At 39.2% G+C, this 25,197-nt stretch overlaps 1 protein-coding gene across 2 annotated transcripts in view; it reads left to right on the top strand.

The window, feature by feature from the left end:
- KIAA0825 (KIAA0825 ortholog) overlaps positions 1-25,197 on the top strand; it is a 419,106-nt gene that overhangs the window by 209,148 nt on the left and 184,761 nt on the right. For both annotated transcript variants that reach the window (XM_074952850.1, XM_074952849.1), the window contains exons 14-19: positions 2,509-2,648; positions 6,241-6,429; positions 9,440-9,673; positions 11,274-11,682; positions 17,348-17,507; positions 24,528-24,683. In XM_074952850.1, the coding sequence (XP_074808951.1) occupies positions 2,509-2,648; positions 6,241-6,429; positions 9,440-9,673; positions 11,274-11,682; positions 17,348-17,507; positions 24,528-24,683 (1,288 nt within the window). The remainder of the gene's footprint in view (positions 1-2,508; positions 2,649-6,240; positions 6,430-9,439; positions 9,674-11,273; positions 11,683-17,347; positions 17,508-24,527; positions 24,684-25,197) is intronic.

Below are 25,197 nucleotides of genomic sequence, written 5' to 3'. Positions count from 1 at the left end.
TCTTTCAGGAAGATGGGTTGCCAGAATTTATCCTCAAATGAGATCTTACAGTGCCTTGTACAATGGCATTAATATTTCTCTATCTCCACTGGAAATGCCACACCTAATACATGCTAGAATCACATTTGCCTTTTTCACAGCTGGAACACATTGGTGGCTCATAGTCATCCTATGATCAACCCACACATCTGCTCTTTCTCCTCCCCTGTTGCTTCCAACTGGAGAGCCTCCAGCTCATGCCGGAAATTCTTATTATTAAACCCTATGTGCATGGCCGTGCATTTTGCACTATTGAATTTCATCCCATTTCCGTCACTCCAGTCTTCAAAGTCATCCAGGTCTTCCTGTATAATATTCTGATCCTCCTTTTTATTGAAAATGCCTCCCAACTTTTTGTCATCCGCAAATTTCATTGCCATGCTCCTACTTTTTGTGCCACAGTCATTCATAAAAATATTGAATAAGATTCGTTCCAATATCGATCCTTGAGGAACTCCACTAGTAATCTCCCTCTGAGCTAATAGTTCACATTTCAGCACAACCCGTTACCTTTTTCTCTTTAGCCAGTTCCTTATCTTCTTTACGATGCTTGTATTGATCCCCATCTTCCTAGTTTAATTCATAATTTCCCAGCTGGCACCATCTCAAAAGCTTTGTGGAAGCCCAAGTATATTAAATCCATTGCACTTCCCTTATCTAAAAAATCAGTTACTTTCTGAAAAAAGGAAATCAGGTTAGTCTGGTATGATCTACTTTTGGTAAACCAGTTTTCCATTTCATCCCCTTTACCGTTTATCTCTATTGATTTAATTATTCTTTCCTTCAGAATTTGTTCTAAAGCCTTGCGTACCACTGAGGTCAGACTAAGGGTATGTCTACACAAAAATGTAAGTCCAGGTTTGAACCTGGACTGAAGCCTAACCCCCCTTGTGTCCACACACCAATTGTGCTAACTTATGGTCCCAGGGTCATGCAGAGATGGAAGATCCAAGCCCTACTGCTTTCCTGTCCTGCACTTGACTCAGGTCCCAGAAATCCTTCAGATGTATCCCATGGCAGCAGAGGAGCAGCACTGCCGGCGGCCAGTGCAGTAGCTGGAAGCACCAATACTGCCTGGCTGAGCAGTCTCGCCATTCCTGCTCCAGCTCCTCCTTGCTGCTATGCGGAGCTTGCCTGGAGCAGGGAGCAAAGCTGACAGGTGGGAGGCAGCTCCCAGTTACTCAGATGTTAGGAATCACCCCTCCTCTGGCTGTGCAGAGCTGGGAGCCTTGCCGCTCCCCCTCCGCTGCTTTCTAGTCCTTGCTCCCAGGCCTCCCGTGTCCTCCCTGGCACTGTGTGTGCAGGGGCACCTGGACTGTGTGCACTGTCAGGACAGGAAGTGGGAGCCAGCCCCCAAAACTTCCCCGAAGCCTCCTTCAGTGGCGGCTTTGGCTCCTCCTCACTAGAGGGAAGTTTTGGGGCTGGCTCCCACTCACCGCCCTGACAGTGCATGGTGCCCGAGCGCACCAGCACATACAGCCCCAGGGAGGTCAGAGGGGCCAGAGAGTGAGCGGGAACCAAGCAGCTGCCCTGCAGGGAGAGGGAGTGGCCAGGGTTTTGAGGGTCATCCCTCCCCCAACCCTACTGAGCCAGGAGCTCTGGGTCCACTGTTGGGGTCAGATGGGGCAGGGAGAGGGGGAAAGGTTGCTTGCAGCAGCCAGGTGCATTACATTGTAGAACCAGACTCAAAATCAATTAACTTCTTAATTTTTGAAGCTGACTGTTGGTGGTGTTCATTAGCTGAGCTCAAGTTAAATCCTGAGATGTAAATTCGTTTGGATCCTGACCATAGTATTTTCCCCAGCTTTGTGGGGGAAAAAAACAAAATTTTAAAACATGTAATTGTAAAGGATTGTATCTCAGGAAATCTGTGACCAGAATTAACTCAGTTTTGAACCATTGTCTCTACCCAGGGCCCTTTGCTGGCATACCAATTATTAGAGCAATCTCATTTTGCATGTGGATTTTGCAGGACTTGGAAAAATATCCTTTACACTGAAAGCAGAGCTTCTGTGGCACCCCGTTACATACTCCTTTTAGCATTTTCATTGGTTTTGTTATTTATCCACTTCTTATACTTGATTTCATAAATTTTATAGCCTCCTGCTAAACAATTAATGTAACACTGTACTAAAATATAATAACCTCAAATTTATTCAAGCACAAGAAAATTCATTTTTGCCTCATGGAACAAGAACATACATGGTTCCATGAAAGAGACAAGTGAGGTTACTTTGTATCAGTTATAAATTTGGCAGACTACCAAATGTTAATTTGCTTTTAGCTAGTTGAGATTAAATGTAATTCCTTCCCTGAGCAGCCTTAAAGTAAGCAAGCATGAAAGCATTTTCTGAGTAATCTGGGAGGAATTGACATTTAAAGGAGTTAGCATTACATCTGCACTTTAAGGCTATTAATTTCATAGATAAATTAACTACATTATTCTGTCTTTATCTTACATTTTGAAAGGATTCCATCAACCGGAGAAATGGCAGCCCAGGGTCAACTGAAACTGCTCTTGTCCCAACCGTATTGTAATTGGAACTTGCTTTTGGAAACACTGCTACATCAGGATTGTCTCTTAGTGAAAATTTTATTGGAAAGTTCAAGTAAGTATTTGTGCTTTGTTTGTAAGAATGGCAGCAAGAAAACACACACAAATTTTTGAGTTTTGCTACATTTTTCACTGCTTGACTATTGATGGAAGGATGCCAGCCAGTTGTGGATATCAGTAGTTATCCAGTTATCAGTGAGACAAATATTGAACTGGGGGAGGTGTGGAGGTAGGAAGAATCCTTTATCACTTTTTACTAAGAGAGTTGCAGTCTATCTGAACATTCATATTTTGAAGGCAGATAGCATTCTGATAACATAGACCACTGTCACAACTTTGAAGCTTTTAAGAAGAAATGGATGAATTTGAACTTATCAGAGTTTTGATATCAAAACTGCTTTAAATAGCTTTTCCTTGAAAAAAACTAGTCTGAGTTAGGACTCTGAAGGATCACTTGCTTTCAACATTGAAAAGCTTCTCAGAGATTTTGCTTAATAAATTGTATATGTTTGTTACTGTAAACTGCAATTGTATTCTTCCTCATATTTGAATAGTTAGAAATATGTAATTATGAGAGAAATAGGAAAGCGAGTGGAAGAATGGTTCTACACAGGCTTTCATCTTTTATTGTGCTATTACTGTGTTTGAAAACAATAAACATTATTATCACATCTAACACTTTAGTAGCTTTCAAATAAAGGAATCAAATTGATGAATAGTTTATGGTGTAGTTACTGATTTGGCATAATGTTTGCCATAATGTTGAACTATATTCTGTTGTTAAAAATCAGTTTTTATCATTCTTTTGCAAAGGAATTTCTCATTATTTATCAAACAGAAAATATTAGGTCCACATACCATTAAACCTGAAATAATTTACTTCTGTCATTTTAAAGTGGTCTTACATTTGTCAGAAGCACAACATTGCTTCAACTTCTGTCATGCTTCTTATTGAGTGCTGAACTGCATTCACTTACCTATTCAAATACCTGTCATCTTTTACAAAGACTGACAAATGTTTGATCAGGATAATATTCTTAACCTGGTGTTATCTGCTATTGAATTTTACTAGCTGCTTCAATTATCACAAGGATGAAGTGACAGAATTTATTAATCTATTGACTGACCAGCCCTTTGAGCTTCAGGGGAATATATGCTGCTTAGAGTTAGAAATTATGTTGTTTGTATATGCTGTAGAGCTATATTAACTACAATAACATTGATAAACTGTTGTTTTACGTAACATTGAAACTGGTAATAGTCTTTTTTCTTCTAGAGTAATTTCTGTTTGATTAAATATGTGCTGGTAAAACTGACCACATTCTTTACATTACAAATTTTATATTTTATAGGAAAGAAACATTAAGTGTTATAAAATAGTATACTGTATGGATCACCAAAACACATTTCTGAAATACCATTTCAAACAGTGCACTTTTTACACCTAAAACTCTCTGGGAAAACGATACAGTCTTGATAACATTACATATTTGTGGAAGTGTGATTGATCTTGCTTTCTGTATAAAGTAGTCTAAAATTATCAAGAGCTATTTTCTTGGTCATAGCAAAGACAGTAGATTTTGTTTTTTCTTCATGCAGTCCAAAGTCTTACACTAATACATGAATACATATTTTATCAGAAGTAGTATTTATTAATGTCTGAATTCAGAGTGATATGTTTAAGCAGTTAAAAGACAAGCATAATGTAATTTTGAATTTTGGAGTAATTTACATAACTGACCACAAACTACCTAAAATTTAACTTCACAGCATGAGTCATGCAGAATTTCTAAGGAAAAAAAAAGTACAAAATTTCTCAACTTTTTCCTTCTCTTATCCTCAAAAAGCAAAAATATGTCAGCATAAATTACATTTAAATAAGTACTTATATGTTTCAGATGTATTTAGTGGGTGTCGATGATTGTTTATATCATCATAGTGCCATTGCACTCATTTTGTGAGGCATTGCACAAATACATAGGGCTAAGTTGTAGTCCCCACTCTCCTTATGTGGCTGTGTAGTTTTTCATAGATTCATAGATCCCAGGCCAGAAGGAACTATTGATATTATCTAGTCTGACCTGCTCTATAATACAGGCCATAGAAGTTCCCCAAAATAATCCCTAGTTATGAATGGAAGGACTAGGAAGCTTTTCCTGTCTTTGTGTGGCCTATGTAAGAACCATCCAAAATATCAGCAGTGCCCAAGAGCAATTCTCCAAAATGGGAGAAGGCGGGGAGTGGATGGAGCTGTGGCTGCACTGTTGCCAACTCTCATTATTTTATTATGAGTCTCTCTTAATATTTGATAATGGAATCATGTGAATACATAGAAATCTAAGTTTTCATTTTTAAAAAGTAAGTTTCTAACTCTCACGGATGTGGAAAAAAGCTTCAAAATGTGAACCCTAAGGATTCAAAACCTAGAAGGCAAATAAACAGATGCAACATTTATTATTTTTTTAAATCTTGTGATTTTTCAGCCACTTTAGGTGACTGAGCAGTTAATATTCAAAGAAAAGTAATTGGAGCAAAGCGAGAGGGAACTGAATTTCAGATATATCTCATAGGAGAATTCAGATACTCTACACCGCAACTGGATTGAGGAGTAAGGCAGGATTTCCCAACTCCTCCTTTGAGACTTTATCTTCCCCCATTTTGTAGAAAAAATAATCCACATTCACTTACGTGAATCACAGTGATACAGATAAGATGTATATGGAGCTAAACTTGGCAAAATTCCTACTGGACAAGGAATCTGTGTGCTCCTTTTAGATCAATTGATAGAGTTGCTACTTGTAGACTATAAGGATACTAGTTTAAGGTCCAGCTACAGTGCTGTCCTTTTTGCACAGACAGATTAATATACTGACTATTCTGGAGAGTGAGGAGACAGTACGACATTCACTTGTGTGTGTCTGATCAAAATAAACCCCGAACTCTGAAACCAAGATTTTTACAAGTGGATAGAGATTTTTGGTGCCCAGCTTGAGTTAATGAAGAGATTCCCGTTTTCAGACAATGCTGAGCACTACGCCTATAAAACAAACAAACCCTTTTAAGGTGTCAGAATCACTAGTCACTTTTGAAAATATTGGCCTGGGTGTCTTACCAGGACGGAGACTTTGTTTTGAAGAATTATTATTTTTCATTATCACAAAAAATTAAAAAACAAAACAAAACTTTTTTGTGTTTGGGAGAGGTCTGCAACTGTCATGTCATTTGATTTGCATATTAACCAACTGATTTATATTATTTCATTTTATTAATATAATAATGAAATTACCCAAGTGATGAGTAAAGTTTATTGATGGTAATCCTAACTATTACAGAAATAGCACTGTATTGATCACTGCTGTTTTAGTTTATGTATAGTGAATAATAAAATTTTAATTATGTTTTGAATGTATTTTGAATTAAAGTAGGCATATACTGTATTTTTTTTAAAGTACTTCTGATATTTTTTTAATGACTGGATATAACTTAAGCAGGCATAATGAATCAAATGTTATTATGTGAAAGATTTCAGTGGTATTGTGTTTTGAAATGTAGTTCAAATACAGTTTTCAGTTTGCTTTGACACTTTTTATTTCCATAACTAGAATTAATTGGAAATTCTACTAACCATTATTTTATTCATTTTCAAGAAATTGAAGTATCAAAATGTGATGAACAAAGTTCCTGCATAAAACAAATAAATAACAAAGAGCCTACTTTGACTGAAGCAATCTTTACAGTATTATCCTATTGCACTTTATCACCCAAATCACTTAGTAGTGCTCTTGAGAGCTACATGAAAAAAGAGCAACTATGGGATTGCTTTTACAATATATCAGGTATGAAAACAATTAGTGATACAAACATTTTAAAGCCCATGTTTAATCTTGTTCATTTTCAGATATATACTGATACTAGTTTTTGTTTTAATAAGTTGGTCCAAATTGTGGAAGGTTACTTAAAATAATATTAGAATTGAAGTGTTTTGAACAATCATATTATGAATGTTTGCAGTCTAATACCTCATCAAGGGATTGTAGAAACAGTGGAAAACGTCATGGATACAGTATTCGTGGTTGTAGAAAAATGTGCTACAGTGAGAGCCCAATTTTCAAAAGTGTCTGCCTCTGACCGTGTGGGTGAGGGCTGTTCCAAATCTCAGAGGGCCCAGGCAGCAAGCAGCAAACACCTCCTATAACTGCTGACTGCTTAGTTTCTCTGTTCCTGCCTATCTAACAAAGGCACCAGCACCACACCTTCAGCCCTAACTTTTGAAGAGGGATAAAGGGGAGTAAAGAAATGGGGGGATTGCCACATGAGGTGCAGTGGGGATGCTGCTTTGGGATGGATTAGAAGCCCTGCTACTTGGTGATGCAAAGGGAGAGGGGCTCCCAGTTGTGAGTGGACAGGGAGAGATGCCCTATCTGGGATAGGAGTTGGAGGCTACTGCTGATTTTTAAAGTGTTAGGGTGTAGGACCCAAAGGGAGGAAAGGGATGGGAGTAGATAGCTCTCTGGTACCCCAAAAGGGGAGTGGTGAGGCCCTGAGGAAGAGAAGGTTGGGGGGAGGGGGTCTGAGTGAAAGCAAGAGAGAGAACACATTGGGTAGTGACCATTAAGGGGATGGAGGTGCTCCCCAAGAGTGAGTGAGCTGCAGGGGAGACTTGGTGGCCTGAGGCACAGAAAGAGGGGAGAAGAAGAAAGGCACAGAGGCTGTTGGGTTTCAAAGAGGGATGAGAGGTGGGGATCTATAGAAACTTACAGAAGAGTCCTGGGGGAGGGGATGAGACTGAGAGGGGGATAGAGGCAGACATGTGTCCCCCTGGACAGGTGAAATAAGTTTGGACAAAGGCCTCTAGCTGACCCCAGAACAGGTGAAGAGAGTTAGGTTGTGTGGAAACCTCCATTCCCCCAAAAAACAGTGGAAAAGGGAGTAAAATAGAAAAATGACAGAGGAGAGAGGTGATATAGCACAAAAGAAAAGAAGAAAAGGGAGGAGGGAAATAAGAGGAGAGGATAGATAACAGAGAAGGAAGACCTCCATGCTGTCAGTCACACCATCCTTTATCAATCAGACAGAATATGCTGTCTTAAGAAGAGCCTATTCAAATTTCCCTGACCTAAGATATGACAACTAAATGACCAAAGGAACCAACGTTCAGCTCCCATATATTTTAATAGACAACTCTATAGCTCCTACACTTAATAAAATTACTGCTCCAGCATCCCCACCTTGCATTCCCTCCCACTTGTCTCACCACGGCGTCTGCAGCAACTGCTTCCAAGAATGTTGAGCTACATTTCCAATCACTGTGGCTCAGTTTTCCTGCTACAGCACCCCCAGTTCTCTCCCCGGCCTGAAACTACAATGGCGACATCTTCCCTACTGCTTTTTCTCTCCTTTCTCCATTCAGGTTTAACTGAAAATTCTCAAATTTTCTGAGGGACAATTCTGCTGAGTTACTTTTTGGGGTCTACTGTTAGCTGTCCTGCAGCCCACTTCATTTGTCGATTGGAGTGTGGTCCTTCAATCTGCCTCATTCTCACCTTTCTTTTCCTCATTCGACTTTCTTCATTACCCATCCACAAATCACTTTTCATTTTAGTTCGGCATAGTAGTAAAGAAGTGGTGGCCTCTACTCAGTCAAAGCTGGAGCCAGTTCGCGTGAACCAATTGTTAAATTTTGAAGCCGGTTTAGAACTGGTTGTTAAAGGGGTGGGGAAGCTCAGGCGGGACGGACAGGATGTGGCCCGCGGGACCATCCTGTCCATCCCGCCTGAGCTCTTGGCTGGGGAGGATCCCATGTGAATTTTTACTGACCCGGCAGCACTCCGAGCCTTCAGCGGCACTTCGGTGGTGGGTCCTTCACTCGCTCCGGGTCTTCAGTGGCATTTCAGCGGTGGGTCCTTCAGTGCCGCCGAAGACCCGGAGGGACTGAAGGACATGCCGCTGAAGTGCCACCAAAGACCTGGAGCAAGTGAAGGAACTGGTTCTTGAGCTTCTGGCAGCTCATCACTGGTCAAACCCCCATATTTTGAGGTTTTGTGGCAATCTGCTTCCACACATACCCTTCAAAATTGCCACTCCAGCATCTGGTGGAACTTCCTGGAGGAACTACATGCTACATGACTTGAGGGCTGCAGCGCCCCTTTTCTGGAGAGAATGGTAAATTCTCTAAGATATTAAGAATAAGGGAAAGAATGCTCCTATATCATCTTAATACCTGCTACTCACAATATAAACTGTATTGTAGATAACCAACTTGTGGAATGTTACCTATAGTAATATGATGGCACTCTGCTAGATGATAGGGTTTTTTTTAATTCCATCATTTTGTCACTGGAATGTCTCTTCATTTTTCCTTCTGCTTGCTTTCTAATTAAGCAGTACCAAACAGTCTGGTTAACTATCAAATACTATTCTCAGTTCTGTGCTAATGTAATTGATGATCCAGCTAGGGAGGTAAAGAAGTAAACAAAAATGGTCATATCAGCTGGCTCCATTAAAACAAACAAACTAAAAACATATGCAGCATGGAAAAGGACAGTATCAATTGGAAACGTGTAATTTTTAGCTTCAAATTAAAGGGAAAAACAAAAGAAAAAAAATTAAACTATAAAATACATGCTCCTATAATATTAAATCATACAAGCCATATAATTTTAATTTTGTAATATTTCTTTAATTTGTTAGAGGATTGTAACTATGAAGTTGTTCTGAATCATAATTTTGTTGCTCTTCTTTTCACAAGGGTTTTATAATACCTCGTTTTGAAATTCTAATAGTAATCAAATGTGCACAAATGGCTGTTTGCATATTGACTGTTTCATGCTTTTTTTTTGTCTGAAGTTTCTAGTTGTGGTGAATCAGAGCCAGAGGTTATCAGATGTTTGAAGCTGACTTTGATTAATTCAGTCAAGGGTATAGTGAAGCAAATAATTTCTTTGATGCATTCATGGGAGGCAACAGAGAACTATGGAACCTATCAACACAAGCAAATAGTTCCTGAAAGTTTGCTGAAGACAGTTCCAAAAGAATGGAATTATACACCTAGAGAAATGAAGAGAAAAGACGCTGGGAAATGTAGGTGACACTTAAAGTGTTCTTATATAAACCTGTCATAAGAGCTTGTTACCCATTTAATGAGAACATATCAAAATTGAAGAATTAGAATTGATATGTGATATGATTTGACAACAAACATTATTATAATTTGCAAGCAAATTTCCTGATTTTTTTCAAAAAAGTACTAGTGAAATTGTTATGTCAGTACGTTTCTTCTTCATTAAGTTAGAACTGCAATAACTTGGGATTTACATCCTTGCACACATCTGTGGTGTTTTTAAAGTCTATATAGTTATTTTAAGTCTTTTCACAAATCTCACAGCACTAGAGAATAGTACAATAGGCTTCAAGATATCCTAGGATGATCTATGGTGATCAAAACCAGGAAATCATTTTAGTTCATTTTGTTTCTCAACCAGTGTAAAGTACTGTGAACCTTTTAGATTTTGTTGGTTGTAAATATCTGATAGTCATCACAGTTTTAATTAAGATATGTTATTGGGATTGAAACATTACAACCTCATTTATCGGTGATTTATAACACAACGATTTATATTTATATAGCATTGAAATTAAATGTGCAACTGCAGATATTTTTTCTCTAAACCATTTTTAAAATAAGTAAAGTAATATGGTAAACATAGATAACAGAAAACATTTTAAAAATGGATAGGGATTAAAGATTATTTCAAGTATTTTTTTGGATCACCCGTGGCTAAACAACCATAATTTTAATTTTTGCAAGGATTAAAAAAAAAAAAAAATTGGCACCAAAATCATGACCTGATTCTCAGTTACACTGACATCCCTTCACAATATTCTGGCAATGAAAAGAGGCCATAAGGTGGGAGTAAGTCTACTTTGTAAGGCCCCTTTACACTGCTAGAGCATCTACCCCATTCTTCTTCATATCCTTTTTCCTTCCCACTTTTTATTTCTTTCATGCTGTATACTTGGTCCCCTTTTTCTTTTTAATTGTGCCCTTCTCTTCCTTTTTTCAACCTGTGTCTCTTCGGTAGTTACCTTCCAATTTCCAGAACGATTCAATAGTAGGTGCTGTACCAGCATACATCCTGCGTATATTGCAGAAGCCAATAATCGTGACTGATGTGAGGACATTTATGGGCCTAAAAAGGGAAAGGGAGAAAAAAAAAGTAAACATTACAAATACACTTCAAGACTCTGAGAGATTTAGCACATTACCCTACACTGCACATTAATCATAAAAAACAACAACACAAAGCAATTTTAAAGTCAAGCTATTGTCCCATCTTATTCCAAATCACTCAGAATAATGAGTGATCTTTATCTCTATTAAATGTGCTGTAAAAGCTGGGCACAACAGGACTAGATAATATGGAATAGCAATCTTAATTCTAAATTTTTTTGGTTTTCTATTTTCAGGTCATTGCAGGATCTCATTTCAATAGATTTTTGGAGATTAATATACAGTAAAGCACAGTCGAGGTCTAGCTATACTTTTGAGCACTTAATCTTTTCAGCCATTTTCACTACAAAAATTAGACATCATCATACAACACTCATAACTGTACTGTGATCGAACCAGAATATTAATGTTAATCATACCTTCTTTTCTTTCTTTTTTCTTTTTTTTAAGGCTTCACAAGACTTGCAGCTCAGGCTGTATCTATTGTAATCAGCAAGTTACCTACAGTGATTGCATGTTTGCCTCCCCCAATTAAATACTTCTTTTTTCTGTCTGAGAGGAAAATGTCAAAAAACTTTGTTGAATCGAAGAAAGCTGGTCTGCTTGTCTGGAACTTGATTGTAATTATATGTCGGATATTTGAGGATGGAAACACCGCAGAACTTTTAACAGGTGCAACGCTTGACAGATGGAGCAAAGAGAAACTCAGTTTAGTTCGTGTGTGTTTGGAAAGTATTGTGGGAAAACAGAAAAGTAGTCCTAAACAAGTAGCACAGAAGGTTATACAGAGTATAGAACAACAAAGACCAAACTGGATTGAAAGCCAGTTGCTGAAAGCAAGAAAATTGAGCACTGACTGGTAAGAAGAATTTAATATTTTCAGATGATATTTTTCTTTCACTGAGCTATTTGCAAAAGTTCATAATAGCATCAAATAAATATGTACAGGTGAACAAAATGCAGGTGAACACTGATTTTATATTCTCTAATTTAGAGTAGTTCTTAATAGGGTGAAAATTTGATAGTAAAGGATTTGTGGAAATCAATTGCATAGTAAAAATGTAAACCACAGTTGTTTCATTTGAACAGTCTACTCACAAAGAGATTTCTGATTATCACAGCGATCATAAAACAAGGACAATTTAGTTTCTAATCTTTCTTTATGTGAACAGGTACACTAACTGCAGGGCAGTATAGTATGTTTGTAAATGGATTTTGCTATGATGATTAAATTAAAGAGGACTTAATGTCTTTAAACAGCTTTCTATATTTTTTCTGTGATTAAAAAAATAAGCATATTTCACTTTGTAGCAACAAACCTTTAGGGCAAGTCGGGCATATCAAGACAGGACAGGGAAGCCACCCAACTGTTTCTTTATGAGGCAAATATCAACCTTCTTGCAGATTTGACATCAAGGTCCAAATGTTTTGAAACCTTGCTAAGGTTTCTGGAGGGGTTGAATGGATCTAAATATGTTTATGGCTTTCTCTTATCAAAAATTAGTTTTATGGAAGAAAATTATCTAATTTTCATGACATGTATTACTATTTAAAAATATTACCTATCAGCTTTCTGATATTAATTTATAGGAGTTACACAAAATAAATTTGTTGACTATTGAAAGTAAAATGGTTTGTCATTTCATACATATTCTACAAGGTCAGTGTCATTAATTTCCTGCCAGTAATAATCCATATAAACAATATAGAAATTCACATTTGTGTCAGCAATCTAAATGAAAAGCTTTTGTGCAGCACACTGAGGCATTTTTTCTTCTAGGGGCAATCAGTTGGCAAGAATAGCAATAAGCAGTAATAGTATCACACAAATGCTCATTGACATTGACCTTCATAATCTTTATATTTGCATTTAATACTAATTTACAGGCTTTAATCCAATGATTAAAAGATTAAAGGCAGATGCCATCCATGTGAGTAGTCATAAGGTAAAATATGTTTTTAAATTTGTAGACTGATATCGACCAGAATAGTGTCATAATTCAATTTAGAATTTACTCAGTTTATAGACTCCTTTTTAAAGCAAAGGAAATCCAATTTAAGAGTAGTGTCTAAGTGATAGCTCCTAATAACTCTCAGAAGTGCCGTTTAACTTTTTGTTTATGTCTGCTTAATTTGAAAAATTAATAATAAAGTCAAATAGGTAGAGTATTGTACTAATTTTCCTAATATTTTAAAAAATATTTAATAGCTGTCACACCAGGTATCTGACTTTGGGCAATGACTCTCTCTTTCATTAAGATGCTGAACAACTAGTCAAAAGAATATTTTTACTCATTTTGAGTCTAAGGAATTGAATAATGCCATTATTTACTCTCTAAGTCTCCAGTCATGCGATGAGCTCTGCATGGGAGGGTCTCTGTACATAGTGGAACTCCCCACTGAAGCATGGGATCTGCCAACATGAAGCTCATTGCAGGAGCAGTGTCTAAATTTGTGCCAGGCTACTCTGCCTGAAAGGGAAAGTCAGCGTTGCTCTAGTGACTAAGTAGCTGAGAGATTCAGTGCAGAACCAAAGGTTATTTATTAAAACAATTTATAAAATAGATCCAGTGAAGTAGGAAATTCAGAGTATTAGCAGAGGTAAGGAAATGGTTCATGTAGAATTGTTTAGTTTTCTAAACTAAAAAAAGATCTTTCAAGAAGGATTCTGGTCTCAAACTGAGTCTTTTGAGATAAGTTACCTATAAAAATCTACAATAAAACACTGTGGAGCCCATCCTATGATTCAAATGATGTGTGTATGTATATATGTACATACAGTGATGAGTTGCCAAAATCTTAACAACCGGTTCCCTATAAAAAGTTCTGATTTAAGGGATGTGCCCCAGTATGTATTTTTTGTACCAACAGGGTTATCATACGTCCTTATTTTACCGGGAGGAATTTTTAAATTTTAAATTTTAAAAATTCCTCCCAGACGGCAATTTAAGAACCAAAAAGCCTGACCTGTCCGGGAAAATATGGATGTATGTTAACCATGCCTAAAGTTATTTTTTAAAAAAGATGGACCTGAACTAGAAATGAGCTCCGTTTCACATGTGTGGGTCCCCGCCACTCCCTGGGGGTGTGTGAGGGTGACCAGATGTACCGATTTTATAGGGACAGTCCCGGTTTTGGGGTCTTTTTCTTATATAGGCTCCTATTACCCCCCCACTCCCTGTCCTGATTTTTCACACTTGCTGTCTGGTCACCCTAGGGTGTGCACATGTGTGGGTCCCAGCTGCTCCCTGCCCCCCTCATTGAAGCAGGTGTGCAGGGTTACTGCCCTGGGAACTGCAGGGCACCAGTGGACGTGGGGCCAGCTGCAGACAGGGACGTGAGGCAGGGCTAGCTGAAGGCAGAGGGTGCAGGGCTGGCAGCGGGCGGGCAGGGGGTGCGGAGCTGGCGGGAGACAGGAGGGTGCGGGGTTGGCTGGAGGCAAGGGGATGCGGGGCTGGCTGTGGGCAGGGCAGGGGGTGCGGAGCTGGCTGGAGACAGGAGGGTGCGGGGTTGGCTTGCAGCAAGGGGGCGTGGGGCTGGCTGGAGACAGGGCAGGAGCTGACTGGAGGTAGGGGCTGGCTGCGGGCAGGGCGGGGGTGCAGGGCTGGCTGGAGACAGGGGCTGGCTGCAGGCAGGGCAGGGGGTACGGCAGAGGCTGGCTGCGGGCAGGGCAGGGGGTATGGTAGGGGCTGGTGCGGGCAGGGAAGGGGTGCGGCAGGGGCTGGTGCGGGCAGGGCAGGGGGTGCGGCAGGGGCTGGCTGCGGGCAGGGGGTGCGGGGATGGCTGGAGACAGGGGCTGGCTGCAGGCAGGGGGTGCGGCAGGGGCTGCTGCGGGCAGGGGGTGCGGGGGTGACTGGAGACGGGCTGGCTGTGGTCAGGGCAGGGGGTGTGGCAGGGGCTGGCTGCGGGCAGGGGGTGCGTGGGTGGCTGGAGACAGCGGCTGGCTGTGGGCAGGGCAGGGGGTAGGCAGGGGCTGGCTGCGGGCAAGGGGTGCGGGGTGGCTGAGGGCAGGGCAGGGGGTGTGGCAGGGGCTGACTGGAGGCAGGGGGTGCAGAGGGTGGTTGGAGGCAGGGCAGGGGGTGGCTGGAAATGGGGGCTGGCTGCAGGCAGGGGGTGCGGGGGTGGCTGGAGGCAGGGAAGGGCGTGCGGCAGGGTGGTGGGTACTCATGGGGAGAGCAGCAGGACGCAGCCCAGGCCCAGCAGAGCAGCCGGGGACCTACCAGGCAGCAGCAGGAGCCCCAGGGCCAGGGGAGCAGCAGCCGCAACAGGGCTCATGCCCAGGGCCAGGCGGCAGTACACATGGCTCCCGCAGCGCAGCGCCCCATCATCCGGAGGAGGAATTACATCACTTCCCGGCCGGAGCCCATCAAAGCCTCAGCGCCCCCTTCAGGGAAGCGGGTTAACAACCAGTTCTAAAAGTGCTTCAAAATTTAACAACTGGTTCGTGCGAACCGGCTCCAGCTCACCACTGTGTACATCTATATATATGTGCACAATTATAACATCTATCTATCTAGCTATCTATCTATGTATCTACAATTATAACATACACACAGCCACACCATATCTCTAGTTTCTGTGTACCTGAACCACACAGGACATGTACCAGAAGTGCATAATATTTTTGTAAGCAAAAGCATACAGTGTTTTTTATGTTAAATAAGATTATTGTTTTGATTGTATACAAAATTAGTTATTTTTTCAGTTGTTGAACATGCATTTAACTTTGCTTTTATGGAATTTAAAAAAAAAACTACAGTGGAAAAATGTATGCATTGCCTGTCTTGTATATTGCCTGAAATCATTACTATTCATTAAAACAACATTCACTTTGTACTAACACCCGAGCTGTAAACAGTCAAGTTACATTCTGGAGAACACACAGCCCCAAAAGTAAAGAAATGTCTGCCTTTGCAAAGTAATTTGTCGAGTTGAAGATTATTGTTTTTCATCATGGTGACCCTGACTTGGCTGACTGGGTGCATATACAGATTAAGATGAATGCAGTTATTCCTTGGCTGAGGTCTGCCTCTTTCAGGGCACATTCTCCCTAATGACATGATTGATAGGCAGTCCCAAATCCAGAGAGGAACTCATTAATCATAGCACTGACTGAAACCAATCATCTGCTTCACCTGCACAGTGATGGACAGGAAAGGATACAATTTGGGTGCTGACACTGATACGCTCCTTTGTCAGAGGGCCTCAACTTTTTCAATGTCAACCTCTAAGAAGCTTGACAAGAAATTCAGTTTGTGTCTATACACAGCATCAAAAGACCAGCTGTAAAATATGCTTTAATTCTAAAGATCAATTTCTTTTTAAGCTTTTCTTTAAAATATGCCATGATAACATAGTATCATTTACTTCTATTCAGCAAAGAACAAAATTATAGTTTATATTTTCAAGCTATTTACTCTGTAAGAAGTTCTGAAGCTGAACGTGGAAGCAATATCAGCATTAATGTCCAGCAGCTGTGTAGCATTTAAGTGAGCCTTCAGGTCAACAGCAACTTTCAGCAGAACTTATTTTGTAATCATGGCATATTTTCAACAGTAAACTGCAGTTTACAGCTATATGCACCACAACATTGTTTATGAGTCTGAATAAAATTTGAAAACAGAATGCTTATGTTGTGGATCTTAGTACGAATACAATAATGAATGTAGCAAGCATGATGTGGTCAGTAAAGGTCTAATGTGTCCATCACTGTGATAGCTGCTTGTCAAGTTATATTTGTGCTGCAAACCCCAGTATTTAAGGTCTTCTGAGATAGATGGTTCTTACAGTTGATAAGGATGCATTTCAACAGTTTCTCACTAGATACCTAGTGAGCACATAATTATTAGTTTATGTTTCTTACAGAGGGAAAGTAAGAGGGAAAGTAGTCAAATAATCATAGTTAGTAGTTTTGGGGATCATATGGCAGAGAAGAACAGGAGGAAAGTACTAGGTTAAAAATAAATAGATAAAGCCAACAAGTGGCAAAAAGGCTTCCTATGAATAACCAGTGGAAAACAGCCTAATTTTCTAACTTATACTCAGTGTAATGGCTATCTGTCTGACATTTAATTAGTCTTTAATATAATCAATCACAGGCAAAGAAAAATGTGCAAAAGATTGAATGCTAATGCTGTTTTTAGTAGCAAAAATACTTTTTTAATGCTAAGAGAAAATAGAAAAAGAATTCTTACATGTTCTTTAAAAAGTTTTATGTTTTCATCCTTCTGATTACAGCAATTTCAACAATTGCACTAATGCGAAAGTACTTTATAGATAAGAATATAGAGGCAACAAAAATGCTTATAGTTTTAATAGTCTTTCAACTGCTTAACACAGTGTTTTTATTATAATTTTATAAAAACTTCAGAGATGTATCTAAACAGCAACATTTTGTGTGCAACCCAAATCTTTACAAATTATATTATATATGGACTTACATTAACACTTTGTATTAAGATATTGTGGTTTAACAATGTTTATTACTTTACAATAGTAATATTTGCATGCTTTCTTTATTTTAGTGCCTTTATTTCAGTAGAAGAAGGTGCAGGGTTAGAGAAGGGAGGTATTGCATTTGAATTGACTGAGCAGAAAATAAACATGATGGTCCTGGATATCTGCCACAAACCAGGTGGCAGCGAGTACCTGAGGCAAATTTATCACATCATCCGGCTCAATGAGGTAGGGAAACGGCCTTTTTACCGAACAATTAGGTGTGTACTGGCCTGAGGCAGCGTCTGCTGGCAGCTAAGGGTTAGTCAAGGAGGTGATAATGCTTCTTAAAGTCAATACCAAACTCAATATTGCATTGTAATAGAACCTATTCAGTTCAGGCTTTTCTGCATTTGTATAGTAAAGATTACTTTACAGGAAACAATATAGATTTTATTTAGGTACTTTAACAATAGCATGGCTCATAAACTTGCTTCAGATTTATATTGTGTAGACCACAGATCTATTTTAGGAGTTAGAACATAGTAAGAAAATCATCATGCTATTGAAAATCTGACTCCTACAGGAAGTAGAATTAAACATCGTAAGTCAATTCTGCTGATTTAAAAAAAACAAAACAACAAACACACCCTACAGCTGTAGGGGTGAAGTAAATTCATTCAGATAAAAGACTGATAAATCTGTATAACCCTGTGTAGTTAAATCACTTTTAATATTAATAGAAGAGCATCTATGCTAACCATTTGGAAACAAATTCAATTGTTTATTGCATCCCATAGAATCTAGACAAGAAAAGAGTCTCTCATCATTTCTGATATTTAGGCTTACCATTTTTCAGGTTCCCAAAAAGAAGACCCTGCCATGCCCCCTCCCTCCATCGCTCGCTCTCCCTCAGCCTCACTCACTTTCACCAGGTTGGGGCAGGGGGTTTGGGTGCAGGAGGAGGTGCGGGGTGCAGGCTCCAGGAGGGAGATTGTGTGCAGGAGAGGATGTGGGCTCTGGGAGGGAGTTTGGGTGTGGGAGGTGTGGGGTGGTTTCCGGCCAGGCGGAGCTTACTTCAGGTGGCTCCCGAAAGCGACCGCAGTTCCCGGCCAATGGGAGCTGCAGAGTCGGCGCTCAGGGCAGGAGCAACGCACGGAGACCCCCTGCTCCTCCCAGGGGCCACAATGACATGCCAGCTGCTTCCAGAAGCTGTGCAGAACTAGGGAAGGCAGGGAGCCTGCCTTAGCCTTGCTGCGCCGCTGGATTTTTAGCAACTAAAATCTCCTGGTTTGGTTTCAGTAGCCTCCAGGATATAGAGCCTGATGCCGGGAGACTTCTGGCAAAACCAGGAGGGCTGGCAACCCTAGTGATACTACAGATGTACATGCCTGAATTTATGTAATTTTTTAAAAAGCATTACTTATATATAGTTGTAGTTAAAGTATAACCAAGTGCATATAACAGAATGCATGATACTGCAAATTTAGGGATAGGCCACGATTTTCAAAATTGACTGCCTAATGTCAGGCTCCTAAATCCACAATTAGGCACTTAAGTCCATGTTATGTCAATCAGAGCAATTGGTCACTCATCGCTTCAGAAAATCAAGTCAGTTGTTTAGTTGCCTAAGTGTGGACTTTGGAGCCCAACTATGTGCATCTGTTTTTGTAAATCTTAGCTATGATATATGTCTGTATAAAAGTACGCATATATACAGAAAACACTGAAATTTTGCCTTATTTGGAGTAGAACACAGTATCTGTTTAGTAGCATCTCTCAACACTACTCAACAGTTTAAACAAGAAAGTGAAGAGTACATCTATACGACATCTTTAGGTGAAAACATTTTCAATGGGGCCATACTCAAGACCCTGGCAAGGCTCAAACAGATTTCTTCAACGTGGCTGTGAAACCACTAAAAATGTATAGTTTTTGGCACAAAATCATGCTAAGCATTTTTAAACACTGTTTTCCATAACTAGTTTAAAATTTGTGATGTGAACAAAAGCTTACATGACAAATCAGTAAGTGGCTGCTCAGAGTAATCATTCCAAAGAATAGAAGTACTTGTGGCACCTTAGAGACTAACAAATTTATTTGAGCATAAGCTTTCGTGATGCATCCAATGAAGTGACCTGTAGCTCACGAAAGCTTATGCTCAAATAAATTGGTTAGTCTCTAAGGTGCCACAAGTACTCCTTTTCTTTTTGCGAATACAGACTAACACGGCTGCTACTCTGAAACCTGTCATTCCAAAGAATGGAGAAAATGGGATGGTGATTTTTAGTAGCTTTACTTTGTGAAATCAGCACCACAAAGTTATGGAAATTTATAATAGGTTTTGTGGAGCTATGGTACTGAAGTTATGTATTCAACGAAATAATATAAATAAATAAATAGAAATTGTCATCTGGTGGCTTCCAAAGAAGACAGCCTCTCATAGACTGAGTCAACAATAGAGAGACAAGGTGGGTGAGGTAATATCTTGTATTGGACCAACTACTGTTGGTGAGAGAGAGACAAGCTTTCAAACTTACACAGAGCTCTTAAGAAGAAGAGCTCTGTGTAGGCTCAAAAAATTGTGTCTCACACTAGCAGAAGTTGCTCCAATACAAGATATTACCTCACCCACCTTGTCTCACTAATATCCTGCATTCGACACTGCTACAGCAACACTGCATATGAGTCAAGAATGTTCTGTTCATATTATTGTTTCACACCCAGTCACAGTTGGTGAGAACATACATTATGTACTTGCAAATTTGGTTTTATTTGTATTTATTTTTACATTTATGAAACATGCTCATTTCCTGGTCTCTTAGCTGAAATGCAGTAATAAAACAATACTTAAAATAACAAATTTACCGTTGTTGATGAAGTTTCTACCTCAGAATATATCTCCACCGTTCTTTCCAACACAAGAAAATGCCTTTGTAAAAAGATAGGTCTTACATCATGTTCTGATGCTCACCACAGGGAAAGCAAGTTCCAAAGTTGAGTGCCCTCCATTGAGAAAAGTTGAAAGCTCTGATTGTAATACTGCTTACTTGAGGGTATTGTATAACATATGCAAAAGGCCTAGTTAAATTTATACAAATAACCCATAAATAATGGTCATAGCCTTTCACCGTAACTTGGTCATTTTATGACATCAGGTAATAAGTAAAAAACATTTTTGGAAGTTGGGAATAAATGGGTGATTTACTGGAGCCAAAAGTTCCAAGTTAATACCAGTTTTCACTTCCGATTGTATCGTATTTAGAGACTTCAAAAAGTATCAGCATCCTTTGTCCCCAAAAGAGAATCCTTAATCTTGCAGGAAACAATCTGAGATGTCCTTCCCTCATAATGATTTCCTAATAATGTCAAAGACCATTCTTTTCATCTATGCCAAGTAACTCATTTCCATGGGAAACAGAATTTTAGGCTAGTCTAAAGTCAATGTGACAGATTCTAGCCCCCACTGAAGCCTGTATGCTTTGCTCTGATGACACAAAGGGTATGTCTTCACTGCATTTGGACAGGAGCCTTCCAGTCTCGGTTCACAGACTTGAGTTTCCGCTGTAAAAATAGCTTTGTAGAATTGTGGCTGGAGCTCAGGGACTCAAGCGTGATGGGCAATGTCAAAGCAACATTTACACAGCTGTTTTTAGCATGCTAGCACGAGCCCCTCAAACGCAAGTCTGTGGACCTGAGCTGGGAGGCTTGCTCCAAGATGCAGTGTGGAAGTACCCAAAAGGGCCAGAAGGTTTCAACTAAGGATTCCCTGAGTAGGGGAGAATCTCTGGCTGGCATAGAGCCAGTGTAACAACACTTCCCAACAGCTCAGGCATAAGAAGTGCATTAGAACAGCCTTCAGACTGCTCCAATTTGTGATGGGGCTTAAATTGGCCCATAGCCAAACCTGGGGGTAGGGAACTTGCAAAATGAATTAAATAGTTGCCTGTGCATCCCCTTTTCCCTCACTCAGAGGTGTTGAGCAGAGGTAAAGTGTACTTGAGAATCTGGGTCACAGTGTAAAAGTTTCCTTGCTTCTTGAAGAAGCCCATTCCTATATCTGGAACTAAACAGGTTCAATAGAAAGGTGTATAGAGTTTACTCATTGACCAGATGGAAGTGCAGTGTGTCCTTATTTATGTAAATAGAATAGTCATCAACGTTTACATCAATTCCGTGGACAGACACTGTCTACAAAATCAATATCCAGATATTCTTCACATTTGGGTGGCGAAGAAAAGAAAGTTACTTACGAGAAACTGTTCTTTCATTGGTAATGACTCCACTACTGCTCTCCAAGAGTTTATACACACACTTTTCCAAGATTAACATCTTATTAGAGCAAGAGGTGTATTTTCTGATGCCTGTCTTCTTGACTTCACCCATTATGCCAGGCAACAAAAGTCCCCCCACAGTTTGGACTAACAAGAATTGATTTAAAAATTGTCAAAAACAAGCACTAATTAACTTTAACACATTAATATATGTAAGTCTAACTGTTGTAAATGAATGAGGGAAGTAGGGACTGGTTCTGTGACTGCACTGATTGTTGGAAAGAGAGAAATGAAGAAAGAGGAGGCAGGATTTTTTACAGCTTTGAATAGTTATAAAATTTGCATGCCACACAACACCTAATTGCCAGGCTATACAAGCCAGTTTGAGTTTCCAAATGTTCTAACCTGTGTCACAAATTGATATTTTCACTAATATACCCAGGTCTTTTCCCTCCTCTGTCATTTCCAACTGATGAGTCCACAGCTTATAGCAAAAAAGTCTTATAGTCTGTAAGTACACAATCTTTCACTTTGGACTATTAAATTTCATCCTATTTGTATTATTCCAGTCCTCAAGGTCATCCAATTCTTCTAGTAGAATATTCGATCCTCCTCTGTATTGATGATGCCTCCCAACGTTGTTTCATCAGAACATTTCATTAGCACTCTCCTACCTTTTATGTCAAGGTCATTAAGTAAAAATAAGATTTGCCTGAAAATCGATCCATGAGGAACTCCACTAGTAACCTCCCTCCTGACCAATAGTTTTCCTTTTAGCACAACCTATAGTTGCTTCCCCATTAACTAGTTCCTTACAATTCCTGTACTAATCCCCAGCTTCTCCAGTTTGACTAATGATTTCCTGTGTGATACCATATCAAATGCTTTACTGAAGTCCAGATAGATTAGATGTACCATATTTAGCTGGTCTTAAAACATTAGTTATCTTACAAAGAAGGATATCAGCTTAGACTGGCATGATCTACCGCTGGCAAACGTATGTTGCATTTTATCCCATTTTCCTTCATGTCTTTAGTTATTCTTTTCTTTAAAATGTGTTCTAAAACCTTGCATACTATTGAGGTCAGACTAGCAGGTGCATAGTTGACTGGCTTATTTTTTCCTTCTTTCTTAAATATAGGTACTATATTTTCTATTCTCCAGTCATACCATACCACCTCCAGTTTAACAGATAAATTGAAAATCTTTGGTATCAGAATTGCAATTTTATATGACAGTTCTTTCAGTATTCTGGGATGCAGTTTATCCACTCCCCTGCTACCCCTCCCAATCTGAGTACATTAAATTATTTTTGAGTTTTGCTTCCATCTTGAATGTGGTAATTTCTATACACTCATTCCCATTAACCATCTTGCCTTTTCCCCCATGTTCAACATTAGCATCCTTATTGAAAACTGAGGCAAAGTATTCATTTAGTTTTGCAGTCTTATTATCCATATTATAACTAGATTATCCTTAATTTCTCACCCATCCTCACTGCATAGTGGCTGTCCACTTCTTTTTGTTTATATGTCTAAAGAGTTTTTTACTATTTGTTTTAATTTCTGCTGCAAGGTATAACTCAGCTTGACTTTTGGCAATTCTTATTTTATCCCTACACTTTCTGACCTCCAAGGTATAGCTTTCTTTGCTGATCAGTCCCTTTCTTTTTAGGATTTTGCTTATTCCTAATATCCTTTTTGAAGTGGTTATTCATTTAGTAAATGCTGGAGTCCATCCGTACATGCTTCGGATGCAAATTCCAGATAGTTTCTGCACCTTTAACTTAAATAAATTTCAAGCCTCCTGCATGTTTAAGGCCTTGAGATCACCAGTCTAGTTTACTTCACAAACTGGTTCCCTTAATTTCTCAACATTTGCCCTTTTGAAATTAAACACTTTAGTTACCAACCAGTTTTTTTGATTATCCTTCCATTTAATTTTAATAGAATCAACTCTTGATCATTGAATTCAAGGTTATTTTCTACAAATAGAATGTCTATAATGTCTTTGTTACTTATCCAAGCCAAATCTAAAAAAGCATCACCTCTTGTTGGTTCATTACTATTTGAAGACGTGTCTGCTGGCATCCAGGAATAACTGGGTCATACCATTGTTAGTAATATTTGTTCTCCAGTCTATATCTAGGAAGTTAGTCTTCCATAACGACACAATTTTTGTTAGTATTTATCTCTCTCATAACATCAAAGAGATCTCTGTCCATTTCCAGATTCCACCCTGGGGGAGGGGAGGGATCTAGAGCAGACCCCTAACACTACCTTAATAGAATCTCTTATACAATCTTTCCCCAAAGTGATTTTGAGACAAACTGATTCTGTTTTATCCATGCTAATGTTATCACTTCTTATTTCTTGTGTCTGCCACATCATTGAGGTACAATGCTTCTGATTTCCTTACTGTACCACATCATTGGTGTACAATGGTACCCCACCACATTTACCTTTATTTTTTTTCTCTCTTGAGAAGCACATATCCATCAATACCTCTATTCCAGTCACAACTGCAATTCCACCATATTTCTGTTATCCTTATACTATTTGGTTTTGCATCCTGCACCAGTAATACTAGTTCCACTATTTTGTTGCCCAGGCTTCTTGCATTAGTGTACAAATATCTCATCTGACTTCAGAATATTTCCTAGACAGATTAAATATAATCCTTTCACTATTCGTATCATCTACTTGACTATTCCTCCCATCAGTATTATTACTCTTTTTGTTTGGGGTCCATACTCCTACCCTCTGGAGTTCCTTTTTCCTGTACTAAATCCTCATTTACATGCAATGCTGCTGTCAGATGCTCTGGGCCTGGCTGGAGCCCAGTGGGGCAGGAAGAAGAAAGTGTGGAGAGGAGGGAGAGGTCTGATAATAATCTGGCTGGGCAAAGAGACTAGCTAAATTTATATGTGGAATTTGATCAGACTATTGCTATCAAGGATAGGTGGTACTCATTAACTTGTATTTCTTCTTAAAAGGAATATTTGAAAGAGCTGCTGTCTTGTGGGAATTCTTCTGAAGAGGATGTAGTGCCCATTGAACATTCACATTTGACATTGAGGAGCGCACAAGAGCAGCCTGTTTTCAATCCTTTCCAGGTGCACCGCCAATATTGTGCAAATGTGTTTGATCAGGTAAGTGAAAGTTTTTGAAATTTTCAAGTCCTATCAATGAAAATATCACATATTATAATATAAGGAATGCAGGTCATACCTACACAATGAGGCAGTCCTGGAAAGCAGTGACTCTGAAAATAATTTAGGAATTAGTGGACAAGCAACTCAACATGATTTCTCAACTGTAACGCTGTGGTAAAAAGAGCTAATGTGATCCTTGTCTGTATAAACAAGGGAGTAGTGAATAGGTTTAGGGAGATTATTTTACTTCCGGATGTGGCATTGCTGAAATCGACACTGGAATAGTGTGTGCAGTTCTGGTGTTCACATTTTTAAAAGGATGTTGAAAAATTGGAAAGGGTGCAAAAAAGAGAGACAAAAATTATTTGAAGGGTGGAAAAAATGCCTTTCAATCTATTTACCTATTCAAAAAGAAGATCAAGAGTTGACTTGATTACAGCATACAAGTAACTTTACGAGGAGAAAATAACAGATACTAAAGGGCTGTTTAATCTAGTGGAGGAAGGCCTAA

The sequence above is a fragment of the Natator depressus genome, chromosome 5 (assembly GCF_965152275.1).
Source record: "Natator depressus isolate rNatDep1 chromosome 5, rNatDep2.hap1, whole genome shotgun sequence".
Taxonomy (NCBI): Eukaryota; Metazoa; Chordata; order Testudines; family Cheloniidae; genus Natator; species Natator depressus.
Note: the sequence above shows the minus strand (reverse complement) of the source record. Positions and strands in the feature narration are given on the sequence as shown.